The sequence below is a fragment of the Salvelinus fontinalis genome, chromosome 4 (genome assembly GCF_029448725.1).
Source record: "Salvelinus fontinalis isolate EN_2023a chromosome 4, ASM2944872v1, whole genome shotgun sequence".
NCBI lineage: Eukaryota > Metazoa > Chordata > Actinopteri > Salmoniformes > Salmonidae > Salvelinus > Salvelinus fontinalis.
In genome coordinates, this window is record NC_074668.1 from 21,431,316 (window position 1) to 21,457,766 (window position 26,451).

At 45.5% G+C, this 26,451-nt stretch overlaps 1 protein-coding gene across 21 annotated transcripts in view; it reads right to left on the bottom strand.

Annotated features, from left to right (window-relative positions):
- rimbp2b (RIMS binding protein 2b) overlaps positions 1-26,451 on the bottom strand; it is a 127,286-nt gene that overhangs the window by 40,170 nt on the left and 60,665 nt on the right. For 13 of the 21 annotated variants that reach the window (XR_008759114.1, XM_055919233.1, XM_055919238.1 and 10 more), the window contains exons 3-9: positions 15,946-16,035; positions 10,667-10,789; positions 5,934-6,038; positions 4,836-4,886; positions 4,192-4,212; positions 1,276-1,317; positions 715-925 (exon numbers count right to left, since the gene is read on the bottom strand). Coding sequence is in view for 20 of the 21 variants with exons in the window: in XM_055919233.1 (XP_055775208.1) it covers positions 715-925; positions 1,276-1,317; positions 4,192-4,212; positions 4,836-4,886; positions 5,934-6,038; positions 10,667-10,789; positions 15,946-16,035 (643 nt within the window). In the remaining variant the exon portion in view is untranslated. The remainder of the gene's footprint in view (positions 1-714; positions 926-1,275; positions 1,318-4,191; positions 4,213-4,835; positions 4,887-5,933; positions 6,039-10,666; positions 10,790-15,945; positions 16,036-26,451) is intronic. The other 8 variants (XM_055919252.1, XM_055919235.1, XM_055919251.1 and 5 more) reach the window with 5 other exon arrangements.

The following is a 26,451-nucleotide window of genomic DNA, read 5'->3' on the forward strand; positions in this document are numbered from 1 at the left end:
CGTAACACTAATGTCCAAAATGGAGTGCAATTTATCACATACAATTATTTATCCATTTCATCATGTGATCGTCATTCATCGTTATTATCACCATTCATCATCATCATCCATACCTCATTTGATTAGATACCATTAAAAGTAATACATTACATTGTAAGAACCAACAGCACAAACAACAGATGGATACAACCCATTAACAATTAGGAAAATAAGAATCCTAATTGCATTAGTGTTAAAAAACATACAGATCCTCATGTAATCAGAAGGAGAGTTAGATTCCAGGCACAAGCCCAATGTAAACGTCAGTATTATTGGCATGTATTTATTTAAGTCAACAACAAGAATGTGCCAAGCAGTGGTAAAGGCTATGTCATACAGTACCCTGATTGATTATTTCATTAGGCTACTTGCTCTATGTTGAGCCACATACGTCATAAGCACTGCCTTCCAGATCTCCAATTTCAGGAGCAGCTGCACGTTTGTCTTTCCATCATCATAACACCGAATTGTTCATTTAAAATGTATTTTGGCGTCATTTTGCTAGACTAAAGCTTTCCACCACTTCCACTGTCTGATTTAACAGTTCAAACGTCCACATACAGCTCACAGATGACTGAAATAACAATTATGAATATTCTTATCTGAGCTGTGGTCTATGGCGTACATAATGTACACAGACAAGCTAAAACAAAGCTCTTCTGCGATTCCTCTAACCTTTCCCTGTGGGGGCGGCCAGCCCGTTGAAGAGCTGGGAGAGGGATTTGTTTGGCGATCCAGGGGATTCACACACAGTTAAGGGATCGGTGCCACTGCCAAGGGTATCAAACTTTCCAGTCTGTAGCCGGAACTTCTCCAGCTCTTTGGACAGGAGGTTGAACTGCTCACTTTGTGTCCGACATTTCTCCTCCAGCTCTCGGACTTTGGCCTGGCGACAGATAGCGAGAGAGGGAGAAAGACAGAGAGAGGGAGAAAGGAAGGAAGAAGTAGAGAGACAAAAGAGAAGAAAGTAACAGAAGGAAATAAAGTGAAAGAAAGAGAAAATCTGAAACCCAAAACTGTATATTTGTATAAATACACACACAAAATTAGGTAGGATGAGATATTGGACTTTAAATTACAGAGAAAAGGGAGTTGACACCTTAAATTTCCTATCAGGTAAAATACAGTCCAGTCATAAACACCTAAACTAGTCACAGTACGCAGATCACATGCAGGACTACAGTTAATGCACATTATTCTATAGAGCAGCCTCTTGTTAAGAGGAAGTATGCATACCAAAAACTGCACTGTGTTCAAAGCGCGGGGAATGCTCCTCAACTTCATTGCACAGAGATAGTAAAATAAAGGCAAGAGTCATCATCATGAGTTACGAAGCCGACAAAAGAGGGGCAACAGCAATTAAAACATCATAGAACCATGCAATCAAATCCTTGGCTTTCTACAGTGAAGTACTGTCTGTTCTCCACACTGGCCCGTTGATAGGAGACTACGGTACAGTGGGAGAATAGGCAGGCCTAGCAGAAACCCCAGGGGTGTCCAGCTCAAGATCTTCCCTTGGGCAGGAGTAAGTGTTGAGTGGTAGGCATCAAATGGAGACAGACAACCCCTCTTCACATAAACCCAAATCAGCCCCTTCATCAGACCACCCTGAGAGCATTGCTGAAGCTACCATGTCATTTGCTGCACACTTTCCCCAAAGCACAGTGATGCCTAATGTCTGTGGCGTTTTATTCAGCTGAATGACTTTCATGCAGACAAGTTATTGTTTGTCAGCACGTGAACATGCTGTTAGAGGAGGATTAGCATTTGCATTCACTGCATATGATTCAATGGGTTGATGCATTAACACAGAGGGTGGTTAGCCTTTCACCATCTTAAAGCCCTCCCCTGGGTGTATGACCAGTCCTGTAGTAGCCTTGTGAAACATGCTGCCCTGCATGCAACTCCAACCAGAATGAACGGTTACAATGTCCTCATAACATCAATTGTTTCCATTATGCCAGCATCTAAACACAATTCCTCAGACATTAGAATGATGCCATAACTAAAATGGAGGCATAACTCAAATTAGAAATGATGAGAGCGATTGTCTGATGGCCTCTCCTATGTCCCAGTCAGGCCTTCTGTCTTGTTGTGTCCTGTCCTGTGACAACCCCTTCCCCAGTGACTGTACGGTAAGCAGAGCGGGCTCTGAGCCCAGTGGAGTGTGGATGCCTACACATGCATTGATGACAAGCTGAATGGAGGATGCGAGTGGAACCATCATTGTATGGATAGGACAGCCTTGCTTTTGGGAGCAAACATTCAACCACTGAAACATGTTTCTGTCTGCACAGATACAACAATGCATCTTTTTGGAAATAATCATTTGTTCTTAATTGACTTGACGGGTTAAATAAACGTTAAATAAAAATAAAATGAACAGCACCTAGCTACAACAACAAAACCTTAGCAATTCATTAATGAGTAGCCATTGTTTCACTTCAGTATATGACATTGTTCAGCTCTTGAATCTTATGTTTCAAAATGAAAATACAGGGCATTTGGAAAGTAATCAGACCACTTGACAATTTCCAAATGTTGTTACGTCACAACCTTATTCTAAAATGCTACACACAATACCCCATAAGGTCGAAGCAAAAACAGGTTTTTAGAAATGTTTGCAAGTTTATTAAAAAAAATTCAAATGAAATATTACATTTACATAAGTATTCACACATCTTCTTGGGTATGACGTTACAAGCTTGGCACACCTGTATTTGGGGAGTTTCTCCCATTCTTCTCTGCAGATCCTCTCAAGCTCTGTCAGGTTGGATAGGGAGCGTTGCTGCACAGCTATTTTCAGGTCTCTTCAGAGATGTTCGAGCCACATTCAGAAACTTGTCTCGAAGCCACTCCTGCGTTGTCTTGGCTGTGTGCTTAGGGTCGTTGTCCTGTTGGAAGGTGAATCTTCTCCCCAGTCTGTCCTGAGCACTCTGGAGCAGGTTTTCATCAAGGATCTCTCTGTACATTGCTCTGTTCATCTTTCCCTCGATCCTGACTAGACTCCCAGTCCATGCCGCTGAAAAACATCCCCACAGCATGATGCTGCCACCACCATGCTTCACTGTAGGGATGGTGCCAGGTTTCCTCCAGACGTGACGCTTGGCATTCAGACCAAAGAGTTCAATCTGGGTTTCATCAGACCAGAGAATCTTGTTTCTCATGGTTTGAGAGTCCTTTAGGTACCTCTAGGCAAACTCCAAGCGGGCTGTCATGTGCCTTTTACTGAAGAGTGGCTTCTGTCTGGCCACTCTACCATAAAGGCCTGATTGATGGAGTGCTGCAGAGATGGTTGTCCTACTGGAAGGTTCTCCCATCTCCACATTGGAACTCTGGAGCTCTGTCAGAGTGACCATCGGGTTCTTGGTCACCTCCCTGACCAAGGCTCTTCTCCCCTGATTGCTCAGTCTGGCCGGGCGGCCAGCTCTAGGAAGAGTCTTCAAACTTCTTCCATTTTTAGGTACCCTTCCCCAGATCTGTGCCTCGACACAATCCTGTCTCAGAGCTCTACGGACAATTCCTTCAACCTCATAGCTTGTTTTTTTCTCTGACATGCACTGTCAACTGTGGGACCTTATATAGACAGGTGTGTGACTTTCCAAATAATGTCCAATCAATTGAATTTACCACAGGTGCATTCCAATCAAGTTGAAGAAACATCTCAAGGATGATCAATGGAAACAGATGCAACAGAGCTCAATTTCGAGTCTCATAGCAAAGGGACTGAATACTTATGTAAATAAGCTATTTATGTTTTTTATTTTTTACAAATTTGCTAAAATTGTGTAGATTCATGAGGACGTTTTTTTATTTAATCCATTTCAGAATAAGGCTGTAATGTAACAAAATGTGGAAAAAGTCAAGGGGTCTGAATACTTTCCGAATACACTGTAAATCTAACGCAATATCTCCCGTCAAAATCAGATTATGAAAATGACCTCTTGATGGACTGCCACTTTGGTGTGGTGTATGCTTAAAATGTGACGATCAATTGAATCCCCAAAACATTGCCCTTCCAATTGTGAAATGTCATTCCATCATGATTTACTTCGAAAGAGCCAAAAACTAGGGGGATATATCCCTGATTATATATTGTATTGTACAGGCAGAGATGGAAATATCAAGTAAATAAAAACAATTCTGAAATACCTGCATGCTGTCCAAGTGGTTCTGTATATGCATGAAACACACACCAATAACACAGTGAAATAAAGATGCAGGAAAGAAATGAAGCACAATTACACATATGAACACTCATACACACCTTGAAATCAAAACAGAATATTTTCTGTGGCACTCATGCAAAATTATTTGTTAATAATAATAATAAACAACCACACATTTTAAATAATATAATGATCAATAACGATGTGTGTCGATATAAAACTGTTTGTATGTACTGAATACACATTTACAAAAACACAATAGCTAATGTGTCATATCAAAAGCACTCTTCCATTCTTATTTCTCCACTGCTAGTTACAGTTTAGACTTTTTTTTAAATCATCAAAATAAAGTCATCATGGGCAAGAATCTATTATTCCATTTGGCCTTCGTCTTTATGCATGCCACATTCACAACCTTCAACAGAGTGAACAGGGTCTCAGACAGAGCCAGTAGAAAATGACCCTGGGCTCACACATGTCCGACTGTCAGGCTGAGCCGTACACACACACACACTCCAAAAGCAGCCACACACAAGCACACACGCACACACAACATGGCCAGCCAAACTCCTGTCCCCCCCCCCCCCCCCCCCCCCCCCCCCCCCTCCCCAGTGCCCAGACACTCACCTCTAACAGATGGACGGCTCCCTCATGCTCCTTCTTAGCCTCAACCTGAGCCTGTAAAACATAACATCTGTGTTACATTCAAAACACATACAACCCATTACCTCAACAACTGGACAACTGGACCATTGGGAACTGGCTGGACAGCATGCAAAAAACCACTCAACAAAATGCTCTGTTTTTGAGCTGTTATGAAGGCCATCTATGAAAACAATGGTGTGTAAACATTCTAACAATTCTAACAAACAATTAATAATGTATCTTCAATATACTTCTGTAGTGCTCTCTTGAAACTAGATTGCGAGGCTCTTCTAGAAGATTCATCTTTGTTTGATATAAAGCCACTGTGTTGTATAATAAACAGAAAGTAATGCATGCTAGTGTACTTCATGTGACTGGGAACATCTGTTGAGAAAACTAACGTTCCACATGAATAGGAGAACATCTGCACACTTTCCAATTTCATGAATCCACTTCGGAGGCAATTAATTGTAGAGAATGCAGAAAGCAGCCAGTGTCTCTATAGAAAGAGAACGCTGTAATGAGCTCCTTTTGCTAATGAGAGAAAACAGAGCGTATTTATGGCCAACTCTAAAATAAGTAGCACAGGCAGTGAGAGAGAGTTAAACGGAGAGAGACAGAGAGAAATGGAGAGAGAGAGAGAGTGTGAGAGAGAGAGCGAGAGAGGCTGATGATTCCAGATGAGGTGTTGCTTGACATCAGCGCCTCTCCTCAGAGGTGGCAGGGACTACGTCAAATCATCCGGACCAGCCTTTTAGCAAGCCAACAAAAAACATCAAGTCTGATCCAACTTTAAAGTTTTATTGTGCTAATCTGCTCCCTGTAGCAGGGAAAGAGCTTGTTACTGAGTTACTGAGTTACTGAGTTACTTGGTTCCAGCACTCTCTCTCTCTCTCTCTCGCCCCACAGCCTGGGGGGCTGGCAGACAGACAGACACAGACAGCTGAAGGATTTAAGAGGATACGGCGAAGCTGTAGCAGTGCTCAACACAAAGCTCTTTGACCTCTGACCCAGCACTGGCCTGGGCTAACAAGAGTGGCGGCCCTCCCTGTGCAGCTAGCGCTGGCATGGTGACCTTACCTGCTGCAGAAGGTCAATCTCCTGCTGCTTTGCATTGAGTACAGCCAAGGCTTGTTCATGCTCCAACTCTAGCTGCTGCCTCCGCTCTGCAGCCTCACGCATATGCTGTCCTCAGAGGGCGGGGGGAGGTGGGAGACAGAAGGAGGGTGGTTTGGGGCATAGAGAGGGCTGCTGTTAGTACAACTAAAAACTCATGACATCAGGCTACCACAAGTCTCCGGTCATCTGTCCTCAACAAACTCCTGGCTTATATGTTGCCATTACTGAGCTTCGTGACAGTTATTGGACCTCCAAGTCTTAGAACACTTTAGGCAGAGGTTATGTCAAAACACCCATGTGACCAATGTCAATGACCAATGTCAATTTACAGTTTGTATCAAATGATCTAAATTAGAGAGACCCCCCCCCCCCCCCCCCCAAAGCCTGGATCTTAACTTGAAAATCCATACTAGAAGGAATGTTTGAACATGTCTGGACGAGAACTGGAGAAGCTTTGCTGTGCATGATCAACCAATCATCAATCAACTGTTCTCAGTTTGCTGCACCCTTTGGGTAACAATACCTGTGTGATGTCACTACAGAAGAGCTGTCCTAAGCAATGATGTGTTTGCATGATCAATACAGGGTTTTAAGTTACAAGAAAAGGGTGCGCAAACTCCAAGGCGTGCTCACTTGTCCGTGGTCATCATTAACAAAAGAAGCCATACAAAACAAAGGCTAAATGCAAGGCCTTCCTCAACCATTATGTCAAAGTGCCATCTAGTCATCTTATTGCTTTCGTTTAAATGGTAAGAATCAGAAAACATTTTCATTACATTTTCATGCTGTCCAATATATATCTATCCCCTGGGTTATTTCATGTCATCAAGCCTGTGTGTGATATTGTCATCATGAACAGTGATACCCAACCCCAGCTCTGCCCTCTCCCACCCCTTCCACATATTCACTGAACTCATAGACGCGCCTCATCATGAACAACCACATTCCACAGCACGCTGGATTGGTCCAAGCCAGGTGCCCATTCATACAGGATTGGTCCAAGCCAGGTGCCCATTCGTACAGGACTGGTCTTAGCCAGGTGCCCATTCGTACAGGACTGGTCTTAGCCAGGTGCCCATTCGTACAGGACTGGTCTTAGCCAGGTGCCCATTCGTACAGGACTGGTCTTAGCCAGGTGCCCATTCGTACAGGACTGGTCTTAGCCAGGTGCCCATTCGTACTGGACTGGTCTTAGCCAGGTGCCCATTCGTACTGGACTGGTCTTAGCCAGGTGCCCATTCGTACTGGACTGGTCTTAGCCAGGTGCCCATTCGTACAGGACTGGTCTTAGCCAGGTGCCCATTCGTACAGGACTGGTCTTAGCCAGGTGCCCATTCGTACAGGACTGGTCTTAGCCAGGTGCCCATTCGTACAGGACTGGTCTTAGCCAGGTGCCCATTCGTACAGGACTGGTCTTAGCCAGGTGCCCATTCGTACAGGATTGGTCCTAGCCAGGTGCCCATTCGTACAGGACTGGTCTTAGCCAGGTGCCCATTCGTACAGGACTGGTCTTAGCCAGGTGCCCATTCGTACAGGACTGGTCTTAGCCAGGTACCCATTCATACAGGATTGGTCCTAGCCAGGTGCCCATTCGTACTGGACTGGTCTTAGCCAGGTGTCCATTCGTACAGGACTGGTCTTAGCCAGGTGCCCATTCATACAGGACTGGTCTTAGCCAGGTACCCATTCATACAGGATTGGTCCTAGCCAGGTGCCCATTCGTACTGGACTGGTCTTAGCCAGGTGCCCATTCTTACAGGACTGGTCCTAGCCAGCTGCCCATTCGTACTGGACTGGTCTTAGCCAGGTGCCCATTCGTACAGGATTGGTCCTAGCCAGGTGCCCATTCGTACTGGACTGGTCTTAGCCAGGTGCCCATTCGTACAGGATTGGTCCTAGCCAGGTGCCCATTCGTACTGGACTAGTCTTAGCCAGGTGCCCAGTCGTACAGGATTCGTCCTAGCCAGGTGCCCATTCGTACAGGACTGGTCCTAGCCAGGTGCCCATTCGTACTGGACTAGTCTTAGCCAGGTGCCCAGTCATACAGGATTCGTCCTAGCCAGGTGCCCATTCGTACTGGACTGGTCCTAGCCAGGTGCCCATTCGTACAGGACTGGTCCTAGCCAGGTGCCCATTCGTACAGGACTGGTCTTAGCCAGGTGCCCATTCGTACAGGACTGGTCCTAGCCAGGTGCCCATTCGTACAGGACTGGTCCTAGCCAGGTGCCCATTCGTACTGGACTGGTCTTAGCCAGGTGCCCAGTCATACAGGATTGGTCCTAGCCAGGTGCCCATTCGTACTGGACTGGTCTTAGCCAGGTGCCCATTCATACAGGACTGGTCCTAGCCAGGTGCCCATTCGTACTGGACTGGTCTTAGCCAGGTGCCCATTCGTACTGGACTGGTCTTAGCCAGGTGCCCATTCGTACTGGACTGGTCTTAGCCAGGTGCCCATTCGTACTGGACTGTTCTTAGCCAGGTGCCCATTCGTACTGGACTGGTCTTAGCCAGGTGCCCAGTCATACAGGATTGGTCCTAGCCAGGTGCCCATTCGTACTGGACTGGTCTTAGCCAGGTTCCCAGTCATACAGGATTGGTCCTAGCCAGGTGCCCAGTCATACAGGATTGGTCCTAGCCAGGTGCCCATTCGTACAGGACTGTTCTTAGCCAGGTGCCCATTCGTACTGGACTGTTCTTAGCCAGGTGCCCAGTCATACAGGATTGGTCCTAGCCAGGTGCCCATTCGTACTGGACTGTTCTTAGCCAGGTGCCCAGTCATACAGGACTGGTCTTAGCCAGGTGCCCATTCGTACTGGACTGTTCTTAGCCAGGTGCCCAGTCATACAGGACTGGTCTTAGCCAGGTGCCCATTCGTACTGGACTGTTCTTAGCCAGGTGCCCATTCGTACTGGACTGGTCCTAGCCAGGTGCCCAGTCATACAGGATTGGTCCTAGCCAGGTGCCCATTCGTACTGGACTGGTCTTAGCCAGGTGCCCATTCTTACAGGACTGGTCCTAGCCAGGTGCCCATTCGTACTGGACTGGTCTTAGCCAGGTGCCCAGTCGTACAGGACTGGTCTTAGCCAGGTGCCCATTCGTACTGGACTGGTCCTAGCCAGGTGCCCATTCATACAGGACTGGTCTTAGCCAGGTGCCCATTCGTACAGGATTGGTCCTAGCCAGGTGCCCATTCGTACTGGACTGGTCCTAGCCAGGTGCCCAGTCGTACAGGACTGGTCTTAGCCAGGTGCCCAGTCGTACTGGACTGGTCCTAGCCAGGTGGCCTTTCGTGTCATAGGAAAGCAGCCCAGACAAATAGGGAGCGCTAGCATGGCCAGTGGGGTGAAGAAAAGCATTCAAAATGGGGCTAGTGGTCTGTTCCCCATACAAATGGACATAGCAGTGATACCTGATCAATCTAGCGGGGGATAGAGGGGGTCTGAGGGGAAGGGGATGGAGTGGTAGGTGGTAGGGGTGAGGGTGAGGGGTAGGTGATAGGATGGGTAGGTGGTAGGGGTGAGGGGCAGGGGATGGAGGGGTAGGTGGTAGGAGATGGAGGGGTAGGTGGTAGGGGTGAGGGGTACGGGATGGAGGGGTAGGGGATGGAGGGGTAGGTGGTAGGGGTAGGGGATGGAGGGGTAGGTGGTAGGGAATGGAGGGGTTTGTGGTAGGGGTAGGTGGTAGGATGGGTAGGTGGTAGGGGTGAGGGGCAGGGGATGGAAGGGTAGGTGGTAGGAGATGGAGGGGTAGGTGGTAGGGGTGAGGGGTACGGGATGGAGGGGTGATGGATGGAGGGGTAGGTGGTAGGGAATGGAGGGGTAGGGGATGGAAGGGTAGGTGGTAGGGGATGGAGGGGTAGGTGGTAGGGGATGGAGGGGTAGGTGGTAGGGATGGAGGGGTAGGGGATGGAGGGGTAGGTGGTAGGTGGTAGGGGATGGAGGGGTAGGTGGTAGGGGATGGAGGGGTAGGGGATGGAGGGGTAGGGGATGGAGGGGTAGGTGGTAGGGGATGGAAGGGTAGGTGGTAGGGGATGGAGGGGTAGGGGTTGGAGGGGTAGGGGATGGAGGGGTAGGTGGTAGGGGATGGAGGGGTAAGTGTGGGGAGGACAGACTGCTCCAAGCTTCCTAGTCTTTCACAGCTTCTGGTCAAGCTTCCTCCCACATCGGCACTGGAAGGCAACAGACAGGTCAGGGATATTATATATGAGAGAGAGAAGAGGGAGAGAGAGAAAGACAGAGAGGGGGTGAGGGAAGGGTAGAGGCTGGCATAGGGTCAGGCTCTGTTAAACAACCTGAGCTAGAGCTGATTTTTATTAATCACAGACATACAGTAGACATGCAGTAGAGATACAGTAGAGATGCAGTAGAGATGCAGTAGAGATGCAGTAGAGATGCAGTAGACATACAGTAGAGATGCAGTAGACATACAGTAGACATACAGTAGACATACAGTAGACATACAGTAGACATACATTAGAGATGCAGTAGACATACAGTAGACATACAGTAGACATACAGTAGACATACAGTAGACATACATTAGAGATGCAGTAGACATACAGTAGACATACAGTAGAAATACAGTAGACATACATTAGAGATGCAGTAGAATTACAGTAGAGATGCAGTAGAGATACAGTAGAGATGCAGTAGAGATAAAATAAGGTTATCTACAGTGTGTCTCCAGACTCTCACCTTTAGCACCTGCTCTAGGTTCTCCAGTTTGCCTTGGAGCTGGGTCTTCTCCCGCAGGGCTGAATCTCTCTCCTGAGTCACAGCACCGAGGGTCTCTTTGAGCTGCTCATACTCTGACTTCACCTGCACACACAGAGCACAAAACACAGGTGTTTATCAAAAACGACTGATTTCAGCACTCAAAGAATAGCCTGCAATTACACAGAACATTTTTCTGAATGGCTGGCTGGCTGGCTGACTGGATAATGACAGCTACAGTATAATAATGGTGGAGTAACAGAACATGTTTTCACTGTCATAGATGTGTATTGTAGCATGAAACTGGGTCAGGTATTAACTACTGTATACATTTGTAATTCTTGGTTCTTATTCAAAAAGGAAACCTGAACAGAGTTAAGTGAATGAAGTTGTATTTTGTAATGCACTACAATAGCTACTGCTACTGTAAAATACAATTAGAAATAGGATGGCTGCCATGTAATCACACCATTTATACTATGATTCACACAGGGAGGAAGGAGGCTGTAACACCAACAACAACACACAGAACTATTTCAGAGTCAGTGGTCCATCTCCACACAGTGGTGGGGGGGGTCTGTCTGTAGAAGGATGAAAGGCTGTTGTGTCTCAGCTAAGTAGGCCAGATAGGACTAAACAGTATGGTGGGAGTGCAGATGGGAGGTGCCGTTATATTACCATGCTCCGCCCCTTCTCAGTAGTCTTCTCGTCACTCTAAGAGACGATGATAAGGAACACAACGGTGCAGGCGAGGCGATGGAAGGTCTAATATCCGCCCATGCACCCTGCAGAGTGCTTCCCTCATATCCGCCTCAGTGATAAATCTGATGGATGGCTGTCTTGTCTGAGAGCCTAGTGTCCTGATAAGACATTAATAACCAGCATCCCCCTCCTCAACTCCCTCCACACCCAACAGCTACCTGACAATCAACTCCTCCAGGAAATTGCCTTAGTGTCGATACAGAGGACATACGATGATTGATACAGAGGACCCCTGTCTTGGTGTTTTCAGCTGGGCAGGAAGGAAGGTCTGAGGTGTGAGGAGCTCACAGGAAGTGCTCTAATACGATCAGAGGCTCAGGGTTCTAGCCATGTTACAGATGAGACAGGAGACACTAGCAGCTTCAACATCAGCACTATGCTTATGGAAAATAAACACTTTCATTTATATAACAAGAGAGAGAGAGGCCAGGGCAGCTCTGGCAGTATGCCACTGTGATGCAAACAGCCCTCTGATAAGACAGGAAGTGTAAAGACAGAGCCCAAGCCCACCGCCTTTTATTATGAAAACCCCTGATCATTTAGTCCAGGGATCATCAACTTTTTCTAGAGCGGATGGTCATGGAACCGGAACATAATTACAAATCATTTGTAGACTGCAAATTGACCGCAAGAAGGCCAAACAGACATGTTTGACTAGAACATAATCAGTTCAAACCTTGCTTACATTTGTACAGTTGAAGTCGGAAGTTTACATACACCTTAGCCAAATACATTCAAACTCAGGTTTTCACAATTCCTGACATTTAATTCTAGTAAAACTTCCCTGTTTTAGGTCAGTTAGGATCACCAGTTTATTTTAAGAATGTGAAATGTCAGAATAATCGTAGAGAGTGATTTATTTCAATTTATTTCTTTCATCACATTCCCAGTGGGTCAGAAGTTTACATACATTCAGTTAGTATTTGGTAGCATTGCCTTTAAATTGTTTAACGTGGGTCAAGCGTTTCGGGTAGCTTTCCACAAGCTTCGCACAATAAGTTGCGTGAATTTTGGCCCATTCCTCCTGACAGAGCTGGTGTAACTGAGTCAGGTTTGTAGGCCTCCTTGCTCGCACACGCTTTTTCAGTTCTGCCCACAAATTTTCTATGGGATTGAGGTCAGGGCTTTGTGATGGTCACCCAAATACCTTGACTTTGTTGTCCTTAAGGCATTTTGCCACAACTTTGGAAGTTTGCTTGGGGTCATTGCCCATTTGGAAGACCCATCTGGAGATGTTGCTTCAATATATCCACATAATTTTCCTTCCTCATGATTCCATCTATTTTGTGAAGTGCACCAGTCCCTCCTACAGCAAAGCACCCCCACAACATGATGCTGCCACCCCTGTTCTTCACGGTTGGGATGGTGTTCTTCGGCTTGCAAGCATCCACCTTTTTCCTCCAAACATAACGATGGTCATTATGGCCAAACAGTTCTATTTTTGTTTCATCAGACCAGAGGACATTTCTCCAAAAAGTACGATCTTTGTCCCCATGTGCAGTTGCAAACCATAGTCTGGCTTTTTTAGGGCAGTTTTGGAGCAGTGGCTTCTTCCTTGCTGAGTGGCCTTTCAGGTTATGTCGATATAGGACTCGTTTTACTGTGGATATTGATACTTTTGTATCTGTTTCCTCCAGCATCTTCACAAGGTCCTTTGCTGTTGTTCTGGGATTGATTTGCACTTTTCGCATCAAAGTACGTTCATCTCTAGGAGACAGAAAGCGTCTCCTACCTGAGCGGTATGATGGCTGCGTGGTCCCATGGTGATTATACTTGCGTACTATTGTTTGTACAGATGAACGCGGTAACTTCAGACGTTTGGAAATTGCTCCCAAGGATGAACCAGACTTGTGGAGGTCTACCATTTTTTTTCTGAGGTCATGGCTGATTTCTTTAGATTTTCCCATGATGTCAAGCAGAGGCACTGACTTTGAAGGTAGGCCTTGAAATACATCCACAGGTACACCTCCAATTGACTCAAATGATGTCAATTAGCCTATCAGAAGCTTCTAAAGCCATGACATCATTTTCTGGAATTTTCCAATCTGTTTAAAGGCACAGTCAACTTAGTGTATGTAAACTTCTCACCCACTATAATTCTGATACAGTGAACTATAAGTGAATGAATCTGTCTGTAAACAATTGTTGGAAAAATTACTTGTGTCATGCACAAAGTAGATGTTCTAACTGACTTGCCAAAACTATAGTTTGTTAACAAGAAATTTGTGGAGTGGTTGAAAAACAAGTTTTAATGACTCCAACCTAAGTGTATGTAAACTTCTGACTTCAACTGTATATATGATCACGTCATGTCTCTCTACTTGTGAATAGATTTCTTAAATTAAAAGGACTTGGAGCTGATTTCCTGGTGTTTTTTTTTTACAGTATTTTATGTCCATTAATGAAAGAAAAGAAAAGACAAATAAATAAATAAATGGGGGGAAAAAATGGGGGGGCTACTGAAAACTTGGGGGCCAAATAAAACCACCTGCGGGGTCGCCAGTTGGGGAACCCTGATTTAGTCCCAGTCACATTTAGTCCCAGTCCCAGAGAGTGGAATGCAGTGAACCCCTGAGACAGTGTGTGCGTAGGTTTCATTGTGTAGTCATAAATCATAGCAGCACATTGCAGCCACAGATAGAACAAAGACACAGATATTTCACTGGATGTATAGATCTAAAGCATCCGGTTGGCATTTCCCCTCACCACCAATTTTGGTGATGAGAGGAAGACGAGTGGCCGGCAGTGAGAGAAGATTAAACATTTGATCTCAATATAGTTTTCTGTTCCCAAAACTAGAATGTTACGAACAGAGTGGACAAAGTTTTGTAGACTTTACCCTTCGCCAAAGTAAATAAAATGGTGTTGTTTAAGTTTTAAAAAATGGTGTTGTTTGGAAGGAGTGCAAGGGCGGATTGAGTTATTGCACACGTGCAAATCTCAGAGTAAGTGTTCCCTAATGGAAATATAGAAATATATGCAGAACACGTAAATGTGATCTCACTAGCTCATGCTGTGCTCTGCCCAAATCCTTTCTTGTTCTGCCCGCTATGACTCATTTGCTCCATTGGAGACGACAGGCTGTGGTTTATATTGGGTTAATTACTGTCTTTTTATTATTAGTTAGACCGTCTTCACAGCTAAAGCAGAATTGCAGTATACAGACAAAAATAAAAAAGGTGAAAAAAGTGTAGAGTAAAGTCTAGTCTTGACAGGTTCAGATGGTGCCTGCTCTTGGTGATGTTTCTAGTCTTGACAGGTTCAGATGGTGCCTGTTCTTGGTGATGTCTCTACTCTTGACAGGTTCAGATGGTGCCTGTTCTTGGTGGTCTCTAGTCTTGACAGGTTCAGATGGTGCCTGTTCTTGGTGATGTCTCTAGTCTTGACAGGTTCAGATGGTGCCTGTTCTTGGTGATGTCTCTAGTCTTGACAGGTTCAGATGGTTCTTGGTGATGTCTCTAGTCTTGACAGGTTCAGATGGTGCCTGTTCTTGGTGATGTCTCTAGTCTTGACAGGTTCAGATGGTGCCTGTTCTCGGTGATGTCTCTAGTCTTGACAGGTTCAGATGGTGCCTGTTCTTGGTGATGTCTCTAGTCTTGACAGGTTCAGATGGTGCCTGCTCTTGGTGATGTATCTAGTCTTGACAGGTTCAGATGGTGCCTGTTCTTGGTGATGTCTCTAGTCTTGACAGGTTCAGATGGTTCTTGGTGATGTCTCTAGTCTTGACAGGTTCAGATGGTGCCTGTTCTTGGTGATGCCTCTAGTCTTGACAGGTTCAGATGGTGCCTGCTCTTGGTGATGTCTCTAGTCTTGACAGGTTCAGATGGTGCCTATTCTTGGTGACGTCTCTAGTCTTGACAGGTTCAGATGGTGCCTGCTCATGGTTAAGGTCATTCTGCTGGCAGCCCAGTTGGATGGTACAAAGGAGGGCCAGGTTTGATGATGATGGTGGTGCTTGAGTTAAGCTAGCTGGTCCTGATGTTGTTTTCAGTCCTCAGCGCTCTGTAGCAACTGTACAACTCCTCCACTAGCAATGTGTAGCACCAACTTGGGTGATGCTTCTTCTTCTGATGCTGATACAGGCACTAAAAGCTCACCAAACATCAGTCCAGTATATAAAGTCACCCTCATACTATGAGGGAGCGCTCTCTGCCATCTCCACACTGCAGTTCTCTCACTTTGGTTGAAAATAGAAGCCGGTGCTGTGCATCTCTTGAATGCAGTGGACAGTTAGCTATAGAGCTAGTTTAGCAAACCAAACAAATCAATCTGCCATAAATTCTGCCACTCTGTTGGTCAAGGCAACTAAATATATTCGATAAAAATTCAATGAGTTATCAAACAAATAATTAAACAAATAATTAAAAAACACTTAAATAATTGAAAAACACTTAAATCAGCTAAATATGTACAATGTTTACAGGAGCTCTCAGACTACGCTGCCATTACAGCGCCATGGCAACCATCTGTGGCATGGCTTTCTCTCCTACAGTACCTACCTGCTCATTTTGGACTGGCTTTTTGCTATTGTTGAACAAGTGGTGACTCAAGTGCTTTTTCTCCTTGAGAACATCTTGAAGCTCATTCTCCTGGACAGAGAGGGAAGAGAGAGCAGATAGAGAACAGTGTTTAGACCTCAGAGGAGAGGAGCTCCTGATTATGCCAGTAGAGTAAGCTGCTGCTGGCCTCAACAGAGCAGACGTGTTGCAGCCATAGGTGCTGCATTATTCATCCACTGGTGGTTTGCTCATCTGTCCTAGGAAGCACCCCACTGGGCACGCACTGGTTGAATCAACGTTGCTTCCACGTTATTTAAATGAAATGTGGAATAGACATTGTGGAATAACCAACGTGGAATAGACATTGAACTGACGTCTGTGCCCAGTGGGATGACTAAAGGAACAACATGCCTTCATGAAAAACCAACATTGTCATGTCAGTTTCTAAAAACACCAACGCCAGATCTTACTGCAACACAGATCTTACTGCAACACAGATCTTACTGCAACACAGATCTTACTGCAACACAGATCTTACTGCAATGCGCTAGATGTAGTTGGTGGGAAGAGACACAGATAGAAAAAATGGCATATTTAACCAAGTAATGTTTCCACTGACACCGAATGCAAATAAGATTTGCATTTTTATACCCACTCTAGACACTCATGGCATCCTCCCCCACCCTTCTTCCCACTAAGTGTGTCAGGGGGAGATTAAAAAACATCCATTCTTTGCAGAGGAGGAAAACGTAATTAGATTCAATCAACAGCCATGAGGGTGCCGCAGATGTAATTTGGAGTGTCAACTGGAGAACTTCTCTCTTTTGTGATGTGCAGTTCACTTTAACTACAGCGGCAGGCAAAGCAAAGGCAGTGTTGTTCTGCAAGGATCTAAGAAGCCTTCACCGCTCACGCACAATAGATTAACTTAAGTACAGTGTGTCTTTTAATGGCTATTGACAGTGCACTGTGTTGCCCTGGAATCTTCTGGTGTTTTACTTATGAAGGTCAGACATGTTGGTATAAAGGGACAAATGTGAACTGTAAAGACACTCACATACCAGCACAGAGGCACAAACGCGTGCACACACACACACACACACACTAACAGAGAGATATCACACCCTAGAGCTCTCAGACTCAACTCTGGACCTCGAAGCCAGTTCCACAATGTCTTTTCATTCTACCCCTCTAATCAGGGACTGATTTAGACCTGGGTCACCAGGTGGGTGCAATTAATTATCAAGTAGAACAGAAAACCAGCAGGCTTCGGACCTCGTAAGGTAAGAGTTGAATACCCCTGCCCTAGAACATAACACATAAGACAGCAGAAATGGCCATCTGAGTGCAGAGGGGGCACACTTTAAAGAGACATGTGACACCACATTGTTCTGCAGAAGTCTGGTTGTACTTCCATTCATTTCAATTCCCTCTCATCAAAAAACATTGGCATTTCAAACTGCATCAATTCATTCAAGTAAATTCCAATCTTTCCTGTATAAGCACGTTTGCATTGGCATTTCAATACACGTATATCGATCTCTTCAACTCAGAGCTGGTGTAGGTTAGCTTCCTGAAGGACACAGGTCCAAGTGTACATGTATATGATGTGAGACCAACAGAGACCAACTGAAAACAAAAGAGAGATGCTGCTGCATCATTAATGCTGAGTGAGGAGTCATCATAACAAGAAGAGACACTGTATGCGCTGACTGCACTAGCGCCATCTCTGCCAAGCTGAGGCTAGCAACACCAGAGAGATTGGCAGAGTGAGATGTTCTAGCTACACCCAATACTCTGATTATTCATTTCACTGAATGATTTGTAATGCTTGTAGATTGTCTGAAAAATACCGTAGTGAACAGGCAAACCAGACAATAGCTGGAATTCCCAGTCTTCTCACAATGTTTGCATGTCATTTGCAATGGGCAGGCCGACCATTTATCAATCTTCCATAAACTTTGGCTTGACTAATAACTATATAAAATGACAAAGAGCAAATGAAGACAATGACGCCGGGTATATCTGTGCCACAAAATAAATTGTGTATTTGAAGCTTTGCCAATGGGGAGGTCATAAAAATGTATTATATTAATTCTTCAGGGTGGATTCAAGGAAGCCTTGTGAATAATGTATTTAGACTAAGGCTCAGAGGGTAATTAGGCACATGTGTGGAATAACTGAATCTGCCCTACTGTTAAAAGACTATCAGAGAGGAGCCAGCCATCCAGCCGACCATGTGTGTAACCAGACAGACAGTGGCTGCGTCTGGGCTGAGGCTGGATCTGGGCTGGGTGGACTCTGTTCTGGGTGGCTAATTAGACCAGGGCTGAGGAATGGATTCTCTCTCTCTGTCTCTCCACCAAGCAGCCAACACTGACCTTTCTAAGAGGGGAACTGTCCTTCTCCTGTGTTCTCATTCAGATGACTGTTCATGGGCAATTCCATGGTAACGGAATTAGTTGAGACCAACTTTCCCTCTAAACTGCAGGTGGAGGCGCAGTAGCGCGAGATTACCGCGCAGCTCCCCAAACAGCCTCGCAGAAGACATATCAGCCCACAGCAATAAGCACGAGTTTGAACATCACACAACTTTCTAGAGCTGTGGTCACCAACCAGTCAATCGCGAACAACTGGTCGATCTCCAAGGCATTCCTCGTCGATGACAAACATTTCAGTAAAAAAAAAATCAATAAACCTTAGGTGCCCTCGATTAAACTGCCCTGCGCGCATGGGTAGGCGAACTGTTGCCATTTCTAACTATTTCATGTGTCTGAAGGTAAACTCTAGCTTCCCGGCAGGCCCAGAGAGCATATCAAGTGCACTATAGGCCTACCGCTGGCCAATCGGATAGCTCAGATTACAGTGTCGGCAGTAATGTAGCAGGCATAAAAGAAAGCGAAGAGATGCTGTTTTTATGAGTGAGCTCATGTTTAAATTCTTACTCAGCACTGTCAACACTTTGTATTCAACACTTTTATAAGCCATAAAATTCCCGTTCTTCCTATTTTCCCTCAGTACTGCAGCAGTAAAAGGCGCTGCCAGGTCACTCTGACGTCTGCCTTCATCCGTGCAGCATATATGGTGATACGGCCTCTGCAGAAGTCAGGGCATTCATACTTCTAGTCAGGGCATTCATTCATACTTCATACTTCACCGAGCAGCGCAGAGCTGTTGTGAAGGAAGTTGTCAAGGAAGTGAGTGTATACCGGACTTCCCGCCCTCACCTACCGTCAATCAATCAATGACACTCCAGAAGGCATATTTTCTTCTCTTCAAGCCATTCTGATGATTTACTTCTGTCTTTTGGGTTGTTGTCCTGTTGCATCACCTAACTTCTCTTGAGCTTCAATTGGCTAACAGATAGCCTTACATTCTTCTGCAAAATGTCTTGATAAACTAATGATAGCAAGCTATCCAGGCCCCGAGGCAGCAAAGCAGCACCAAACCATGATGCTCCCTCCACCATACTTTACAGTTGGGATGAGGTTTTGATGTTGGTGTGCTGTGCCTTTTTTGGGGGGGAAAAAAACATCCAGGTGCTATTTTGCAAACTTCAGATGTGCAGCAATGTTTTTTTTGGCCAGCAGTGGCTTCTTCCGTGGTGTCCTCCAATGATCACCATTCTTGTTTAGTGTTTTACGTATTGTAGACTCGTCAGCAGAGATGTTAGCATCTTCCAGAGATGTCTGTAAGTCTTTAGCTGACACTCTAGGAATCTTCTTAACCTCAATGAGCATTCTGCACTGTGCTCTTGCAGTCATCTTTGCAGGACGGCCACTCCTAGGGAGAGTAGCAACAGTGCTGAAATTTCACAATTTATAGACAATTTGTCTGACTGACTTTTAGAGATATTTTTGTAACCCTTTCTAGCTTTATGCAAGGCAACAATTAATCTTAGGTCTTCTGAGATCTATTTTGTTTGAGGCATGGTTCAGATCAGGCAATGCTTCTTGTGAATTTCAACCTCTGTTTTTTATGGGGCAGGGCAGCTCTGACCAAAAACTCCAATCTCGTCTCATTGATTCGACTCCAGGTTAGTTGACTCCTGACTTCAATTAGCTTTTGAAGAAGTCATTAGCCTAGGGGTTCACATACCATTCCCAACCTACACTGTGAATGTTTAAATGATGCATTCAATATAGACAAGTAAAATACAATAATTTGTGTTATTAGTTTAAGCACACTGTGTTTGTCTATTGTTGTGACTTAGATAAAGATCAGATCAAATTTTATGTTTTTTTTTTTTTTACATTTTAAGTCATTTAGCAGACGCTCTTATCCAGAGCGACTTACAAGTACATACATTCATATTTTTTTGTGCTGGTCCCCCGTGGGAATCGAACCCACAACCCTGGCGTTGCAAGCGCCATGCTCTACCAACTGAGCCACACGGGACTGTGTGGCTTATGTCACATTTATGCAGAAATCCAGGTAATTCCAAAGGGTTCACACACTTTTTTTTGCCCCTGTATATGGAGCACTCTGCATTGTTACAACATTTGAGAGCCGCACAGCGATGCGGTACAGAGCTCAAATTGGCCTCTGCGTGCCTCCGGAGGCTATTGCGTCACACCATCCATACGGCGACTCCGACCAGTCAGATCAAGCATACAGGTTGTTATGAATGAACAGGAAAGTGTATCTATTGGCTTCCGTTGTTGTTATTATTAGTGGCTTGGGTCTTTTTAACATCAAGGAATATTTCACTTTCTCTGTTCATAGGAGTAACAAAATTAATGTGTTTATGAGGCAGAAATAATGCAGTGCGACGTGAGTTTTGCCATAAGCTGGAAGACAGTGTCCCTTTTTGGTCAGTGTCAGTGGAGGAAAGGGAGAACGGAGGTATTGTAACGATTGTTCTCCTCCTCGTCTGAGGAGGAGCATGGATTGGACCAAAACGCAGCTGGTGATGAATACATGTTGATTTATTAAACAAGACGAACACGAAGCACACTTGAATAACTACAAAACAACATAAACAGACCTGAACATGAGAACTTATAGAACACAAAGAACGCACGAACAGGAACCGACTAAACAAACCAAACAGTCCCGTGTGGAAACAACACTGACACGGAAGACAATCACCCACAAACAAATGGTGTGAACAGCCTACCTTAATATGGTTCTCAATCAGAGGAAACGTCAAACACCTGCCCCTGATTGAGAACCATATAAGGCTAATTAACAATGACCCAAACATAGAAACAAATAACATAGACTGCCCACCCAGCTCACGTCCTGACCAACTAAACAAAGCTAAACAAAGGAAAATAAGGTCAGGAACGTGACAGGTATGTTCAGAGGCGGACACACAGCTCTAGTCTGCTGCTCTCTCCCTCCGCTGAGACTGACCATCAGATGCAGGTTCCATCAGCCCAGTAAAATAAAAATAAAAAGCGAATGATTTAAATGTATGCTCACTCAGCTGTGCCTCAGGAGTAAAACAACAGCGGATCTATTACCAGTGTGATCATATAGCCTACCTCAAATTGTGAAATACATTTTTTTTTTAAATGGCCCAAACAACAATGCATTGACAGGGCAATTCAAGCAAAGCCAATATGCAGTGATAATGTATTGGGCTTATAGCTTACTGCACAAACATTGTTCTTTGTATTTGTAAACAATTCCTGAATAGTGGAGTGTTCAGATGTAATATAGCCTTCATGACCACAGAAACATGCTGCATTTCACACATCAACATATCAGCTCATCTGTGAAAGAGAAATACACACACCAACATATCAGTTTATCTGTGAGAGAGAAAAAGACACACACCCTTAGAAGAAACCATATCAACAACCATGCTGCTAACAAATTCCTCTGTTTCCCATCTGTATGCTGTATGCCAAACCATGGTGACATTACAAACCCTTACCAAGAAGATTACTATGAGGCCAATAGCTGGATTAAGTAAAATTATCAAATTGTATTAGTCACATACACATGGTTATCAGATGTTATTGTGAGTGTAGCGAAATGCTTGTGCTTCTAGTTCCAACAATGCAACAATATCTAACAACTAATCTAACAATTCCACAACAAATATCTAATACACACACACATCTAAGTAAAGGAATGGAATAAGAATATATACATATAAATATATTGATGAGCAATGACTGTGAGGCATAGGCAAGATGCAATAGATGGTATAAAATACAGTATATACATATGAGGTGAGTAATGCAAGATATGTAAACATTAAAATTATATTATTAAAGTGGCATTATTAAATCAAATAAAATTGTATTGGTCACATACACATGTTTAGTAGATGTTAATGCGGGTGTAGCGAAATGCTTGTGCTTCTAGCTCCAACTGTCACACCCTCACCATAGAGAGCTTTTTATTCTCTATGTTGGTTGCGTCGGGGTGTGACTAGGGTGGGTCATCTATGTATTTGTGTGTCTATGTTGGCCTGTTATGGTTCCCAATCAGAGGCAGCTGTTTATCGTTGTCTTTGATTGGGGATCATATTTAGGCAGACATTTCCCCTTTGTGGGATCTTGTCTATGGATAGTTGCATGTCCGCACTATTATAAGCTTCACGTTTCGTTTGGTATTTTGTTGTTTTTGTTTGGTGTTCATTTAATAAAGGAAAATGTACGCCTACAATGCTGCACCTTGGTCCATTCCTTTCAACGAGCGTGACACCAACAGTGCAGTAATATCTAACAAGTAATATCCAACAGTTTTACAACATATACCCCAAATACACGTAAATCTAAGTAAAGAATGGATTAAGAATATATATACATATATGTCAGAGCGGCATTGTCGGGAAATGTTATAGTTAGGGATGGAAATTTCTGGATTTTTTGTGGCCTTCCTAAACCGGGATTCAGACACGGCTAGGACATCCGGGTTGGCAGAGTGTGCTAAAGCAGTGAATAAAACAAACTTAGGGAGGAGGCTTCTAATGTTAACATGCATGAAACCAAGGCTTTTACGGTTACAGAAGTCAACAAATGAGAGTGCCTGGGGAATGGGAGTGGAGCTAGGCGCTGCAGGGCCTGGATTAACCTCTACATCATCAGAGGAACAGAGGAGGAGTAGGATAAAGGTATGGCTAAAGGCTATACGAACTGGTCGTCTAGTGGGTTCAAAACAGAGAGTAAAAGGAGCAGGTTTCTGGGCGCGGAAGAATAGATTCAAGGCTTAATGTACAGACAAGGGTATGGTAGGATGTGAATACAGTGGAGATAAACCTAGGCATTGAGTGACGATGAGAGAGGTTTTGTCTCTAGGTCACCGCATGTGTGGGAGGTGGAACAAAAGGGCTAGCTAAGGCATATTGAGCAGGGCTGGAGGCTCTACAGAGAAATAAGACAATAATCACTAACCAAAACAGCATTGGACAAGGCATATTGACATTAGGGAGAGGCATGCGTAACCGAGTGATCATAGGGTCCAGTGAGTAGCTAGATGGGCTGGAGACACAGCGATTCAGACAGCTAGCGGGCCGGGGCTAGCAGGCTAGCAGAAGGGCCTTAGGGGGACGTCGCGACGGAAGAGTCTGTTGTAGCCCCCTCGGACGGTTACGTCGGCAAACCAGTCGTGATAGATCGGCAGGGCTCCGTGTAGGCAGTAAAAGGGTCCAGAACAATTGGCAAAATAGGTATTGTAGCCCAAGAAATTGGCAGATGGACCTTTTCAGCTAACAGTCCGATATGCTCTAGACTGCTAGCGGGCCGCGGCTAGCAAACGGGCCTTCAGGGGACGTCACGACGGAGGAGCCTGTTGAAACCCCCTCGGGCGGATTACATCAGTAGACCAGTCGTGATGGATCGGTGGGGCTCCGAGTCGGCAGAAAAAGTGGTCCAGGTCAATTGGCAAAATAGGTATTGTAGCCGAAGGAGTGGCTGATAGACCTTTTCAACTAGCCGGGAGATGGGCCTAGCACTAGGTTAGCTTCAGGCTAACTGGTGCTTGCTTCGGGACAGAGACGTAGTATAGAATACAATACAGTATATACTGTACATATGAAATGGGTGATGCAATATGTAAACACAATTTAAAAGTGACTAAGATACCGTAGAATAGTGTAGAGTGCAGTTTATACATATGAGATGAGTAATGCCAGATACAGACACATTATTAAAGTGGCTAACGATCCTTTTCTAAAAGTGGCCAGTGATTCCTAATCTATGTCAATAGGCAGCAGCCTCTGATGTGCTAGTGATGGCTGTTTAGCAGTCTGATGCCCTTGAGATCGAAGCTGTTTTTCATTCTCTCGGTCCCAGCTTTGATGCACCTGTACTGACCTCGCCTTCTGGATGATAGCGGGGTGAACAGGCCGTGGCTTGGGTGGTTGATGTCCTTGATGATCTTTTTTTGGCTTTCCTATAGCATCGGGTGCTGTAGGTGTCCAGGAAGGCGGGAAGTTTGCCACCGGTAATGCGTTGGGCGGACCGCACCACCCTCTGGAGAGCTTTGCGGCTGTGGGTGGTGCAGTTGCCGTACCAGGCGGTGATACAGCCTAACAGGATGCTCTCAATTGTGCATCTGTAAAAGTTTGTGAAGGTTTTAGGTGTTAAGCCAAATTTCTTTAGCCTCCTGAGGGTGAAGAGGCGCTGTTGCGCCTTCACCACACAGTCAGCCTGATACCTCACACATTCCCTTAGTTTACTTAGCAAATGGCTATATTATTGTTTATTTCAGTTGAACTAAATGAAGTCTAATGTTTTGACTTCTTGGTTATCTAGTAGTTGATAAGACAAGCTGCCTTATAGATCATGTTGTTTTAACAGGCTTCTGTACTGTGTGTGCAGAGATTAATATTGGGGTGGTGTTAGAATGGCTAATGAACATCACCAAGGTGACTGTCCTTATGGGCTGTGACATGCTTTATTCCACATCAGTGAACAGGGCAGCAGTAAAATACTCTGTTCCTGGGTACTACTGGGTAGGATGAGGTGCCAGATGGCACTGGCACTTAACACTGTTACTCACTATACTACACATTCTATTACACACTCCAACATCGAGTGTTTGGTTTTTACTCAAATTTGTGCTATGCTAATAGCAAAATATAGTTTAGGCAGTCTTTAATTTCATACCGGGATATGCTAACATCTGTCACGTTCTGACCATAGTTCTTTTGTATTTTCTTTGTTTTAGTGTGTTCAGGGTGTCAGTTGGGTGGGTTATCTATGTTTTGTGTTTCTATGTTGGGTTTGTCGTTTGGCCTGATATGGTTCTCAATCACAGGCAGGTGTTTGTCATTGTCTCTGATTGGGAACCATATTTAGGTAGCCTGTTTTGTCTTTTGGTTTGTGGATGTTTGTCTTCCGTGTCAGTGTTTGTCACCACACGGTACTGTTTCGTTTGTTCATCGTTTATTGTTTTGTTTAGTGTTCTGAGTTTGAATTAAAATCATCATCATCATGAACACTTACCACGCTGCGCTTTGGTCCGATCCTTCTACCACCACAGGCGATCGTTACAGAAACACCCACCAAAAAAGGACCAAGCAGCGTGGTAACGGGCAGCTGCAGCAGCGGCAGCAGCGGGCGAAATCTGAAGAGGAATGGACATGGGAGGACATTTTAAACGGCAAGGGATGTTATACATGGGAGGAGATTCTGTCTGGAAGGGATCGCCTGCAACTAAAGGGAACCGGCGTTACGAGGGAACACGGCTGGCAAGGAAGCCCGAGAGGCAGCCCCAAAAATGTATTGGGGGGGGGGGCTTAAAGGGGAGTGGTGTTAAGCCAGGTAGGAGACCTGAGCCAACTCCCCGTGCTTACCGTGGAGAGCGTCATACCGGGCAGGCACCGTGTTATGCGGTGGAGAGCACGGTGTCCCCGGTGCGTGTGCATAGCCCGGTGCGGTACATTCCAGCTCCTCGTATCGGCCGGGCTAGAGTGGGCATCGAGCCAGGTGTCATGAAGCCGGCTCAGCGCATCTGGTCTCCAGTGCGTCTCCTCGGGCCGGTGTACATGGCACCAGCCTTACACATGGTGTCCCCGGTTCGCCAGCATAGCCCAGTGCGGGCTATTCCACCTCGCCGCACTGGCCTGGCTACGGGGAGCATTCAACCAGGTAAGGTTGGGCAGGCTCGGTGCTCGAGACCTCTTGTGCGCCTTCACGGTCCGGTCTATCCGGTGCCACCTCCTCGCACCAGCCCAGTACCACCAGTGCCAACACCACGCACTAGGCTTCCTGTGCGTCTCCAGAGTACAGTACGCCCTGTTCCTCCTCCCCGCACTCGCCCTGAGGTGCGTGTCCTCAGCCCGGTACCACCAGTGCCGGTACCACGCACCAGGCATCCAGTGCGTCTCCAGAGTCCAGTACGCCCTGTTCCTGCTCCCCGCATTCGCCCAGAGGTGCGTGTCCCCAGCCCAGTACCACCGGTTCCGGCACCACGCACCAGGCCTACTGTGCGCCTCCCGGGTCCAGTATGCCCTGTTCCTGCTCCCTGCACTCGCCCTGAGGTGCGTGTTCCCTGCCCGGTACCACCTGTTCCGGCACCACGCACTAGGCCTACTGTGCGCCA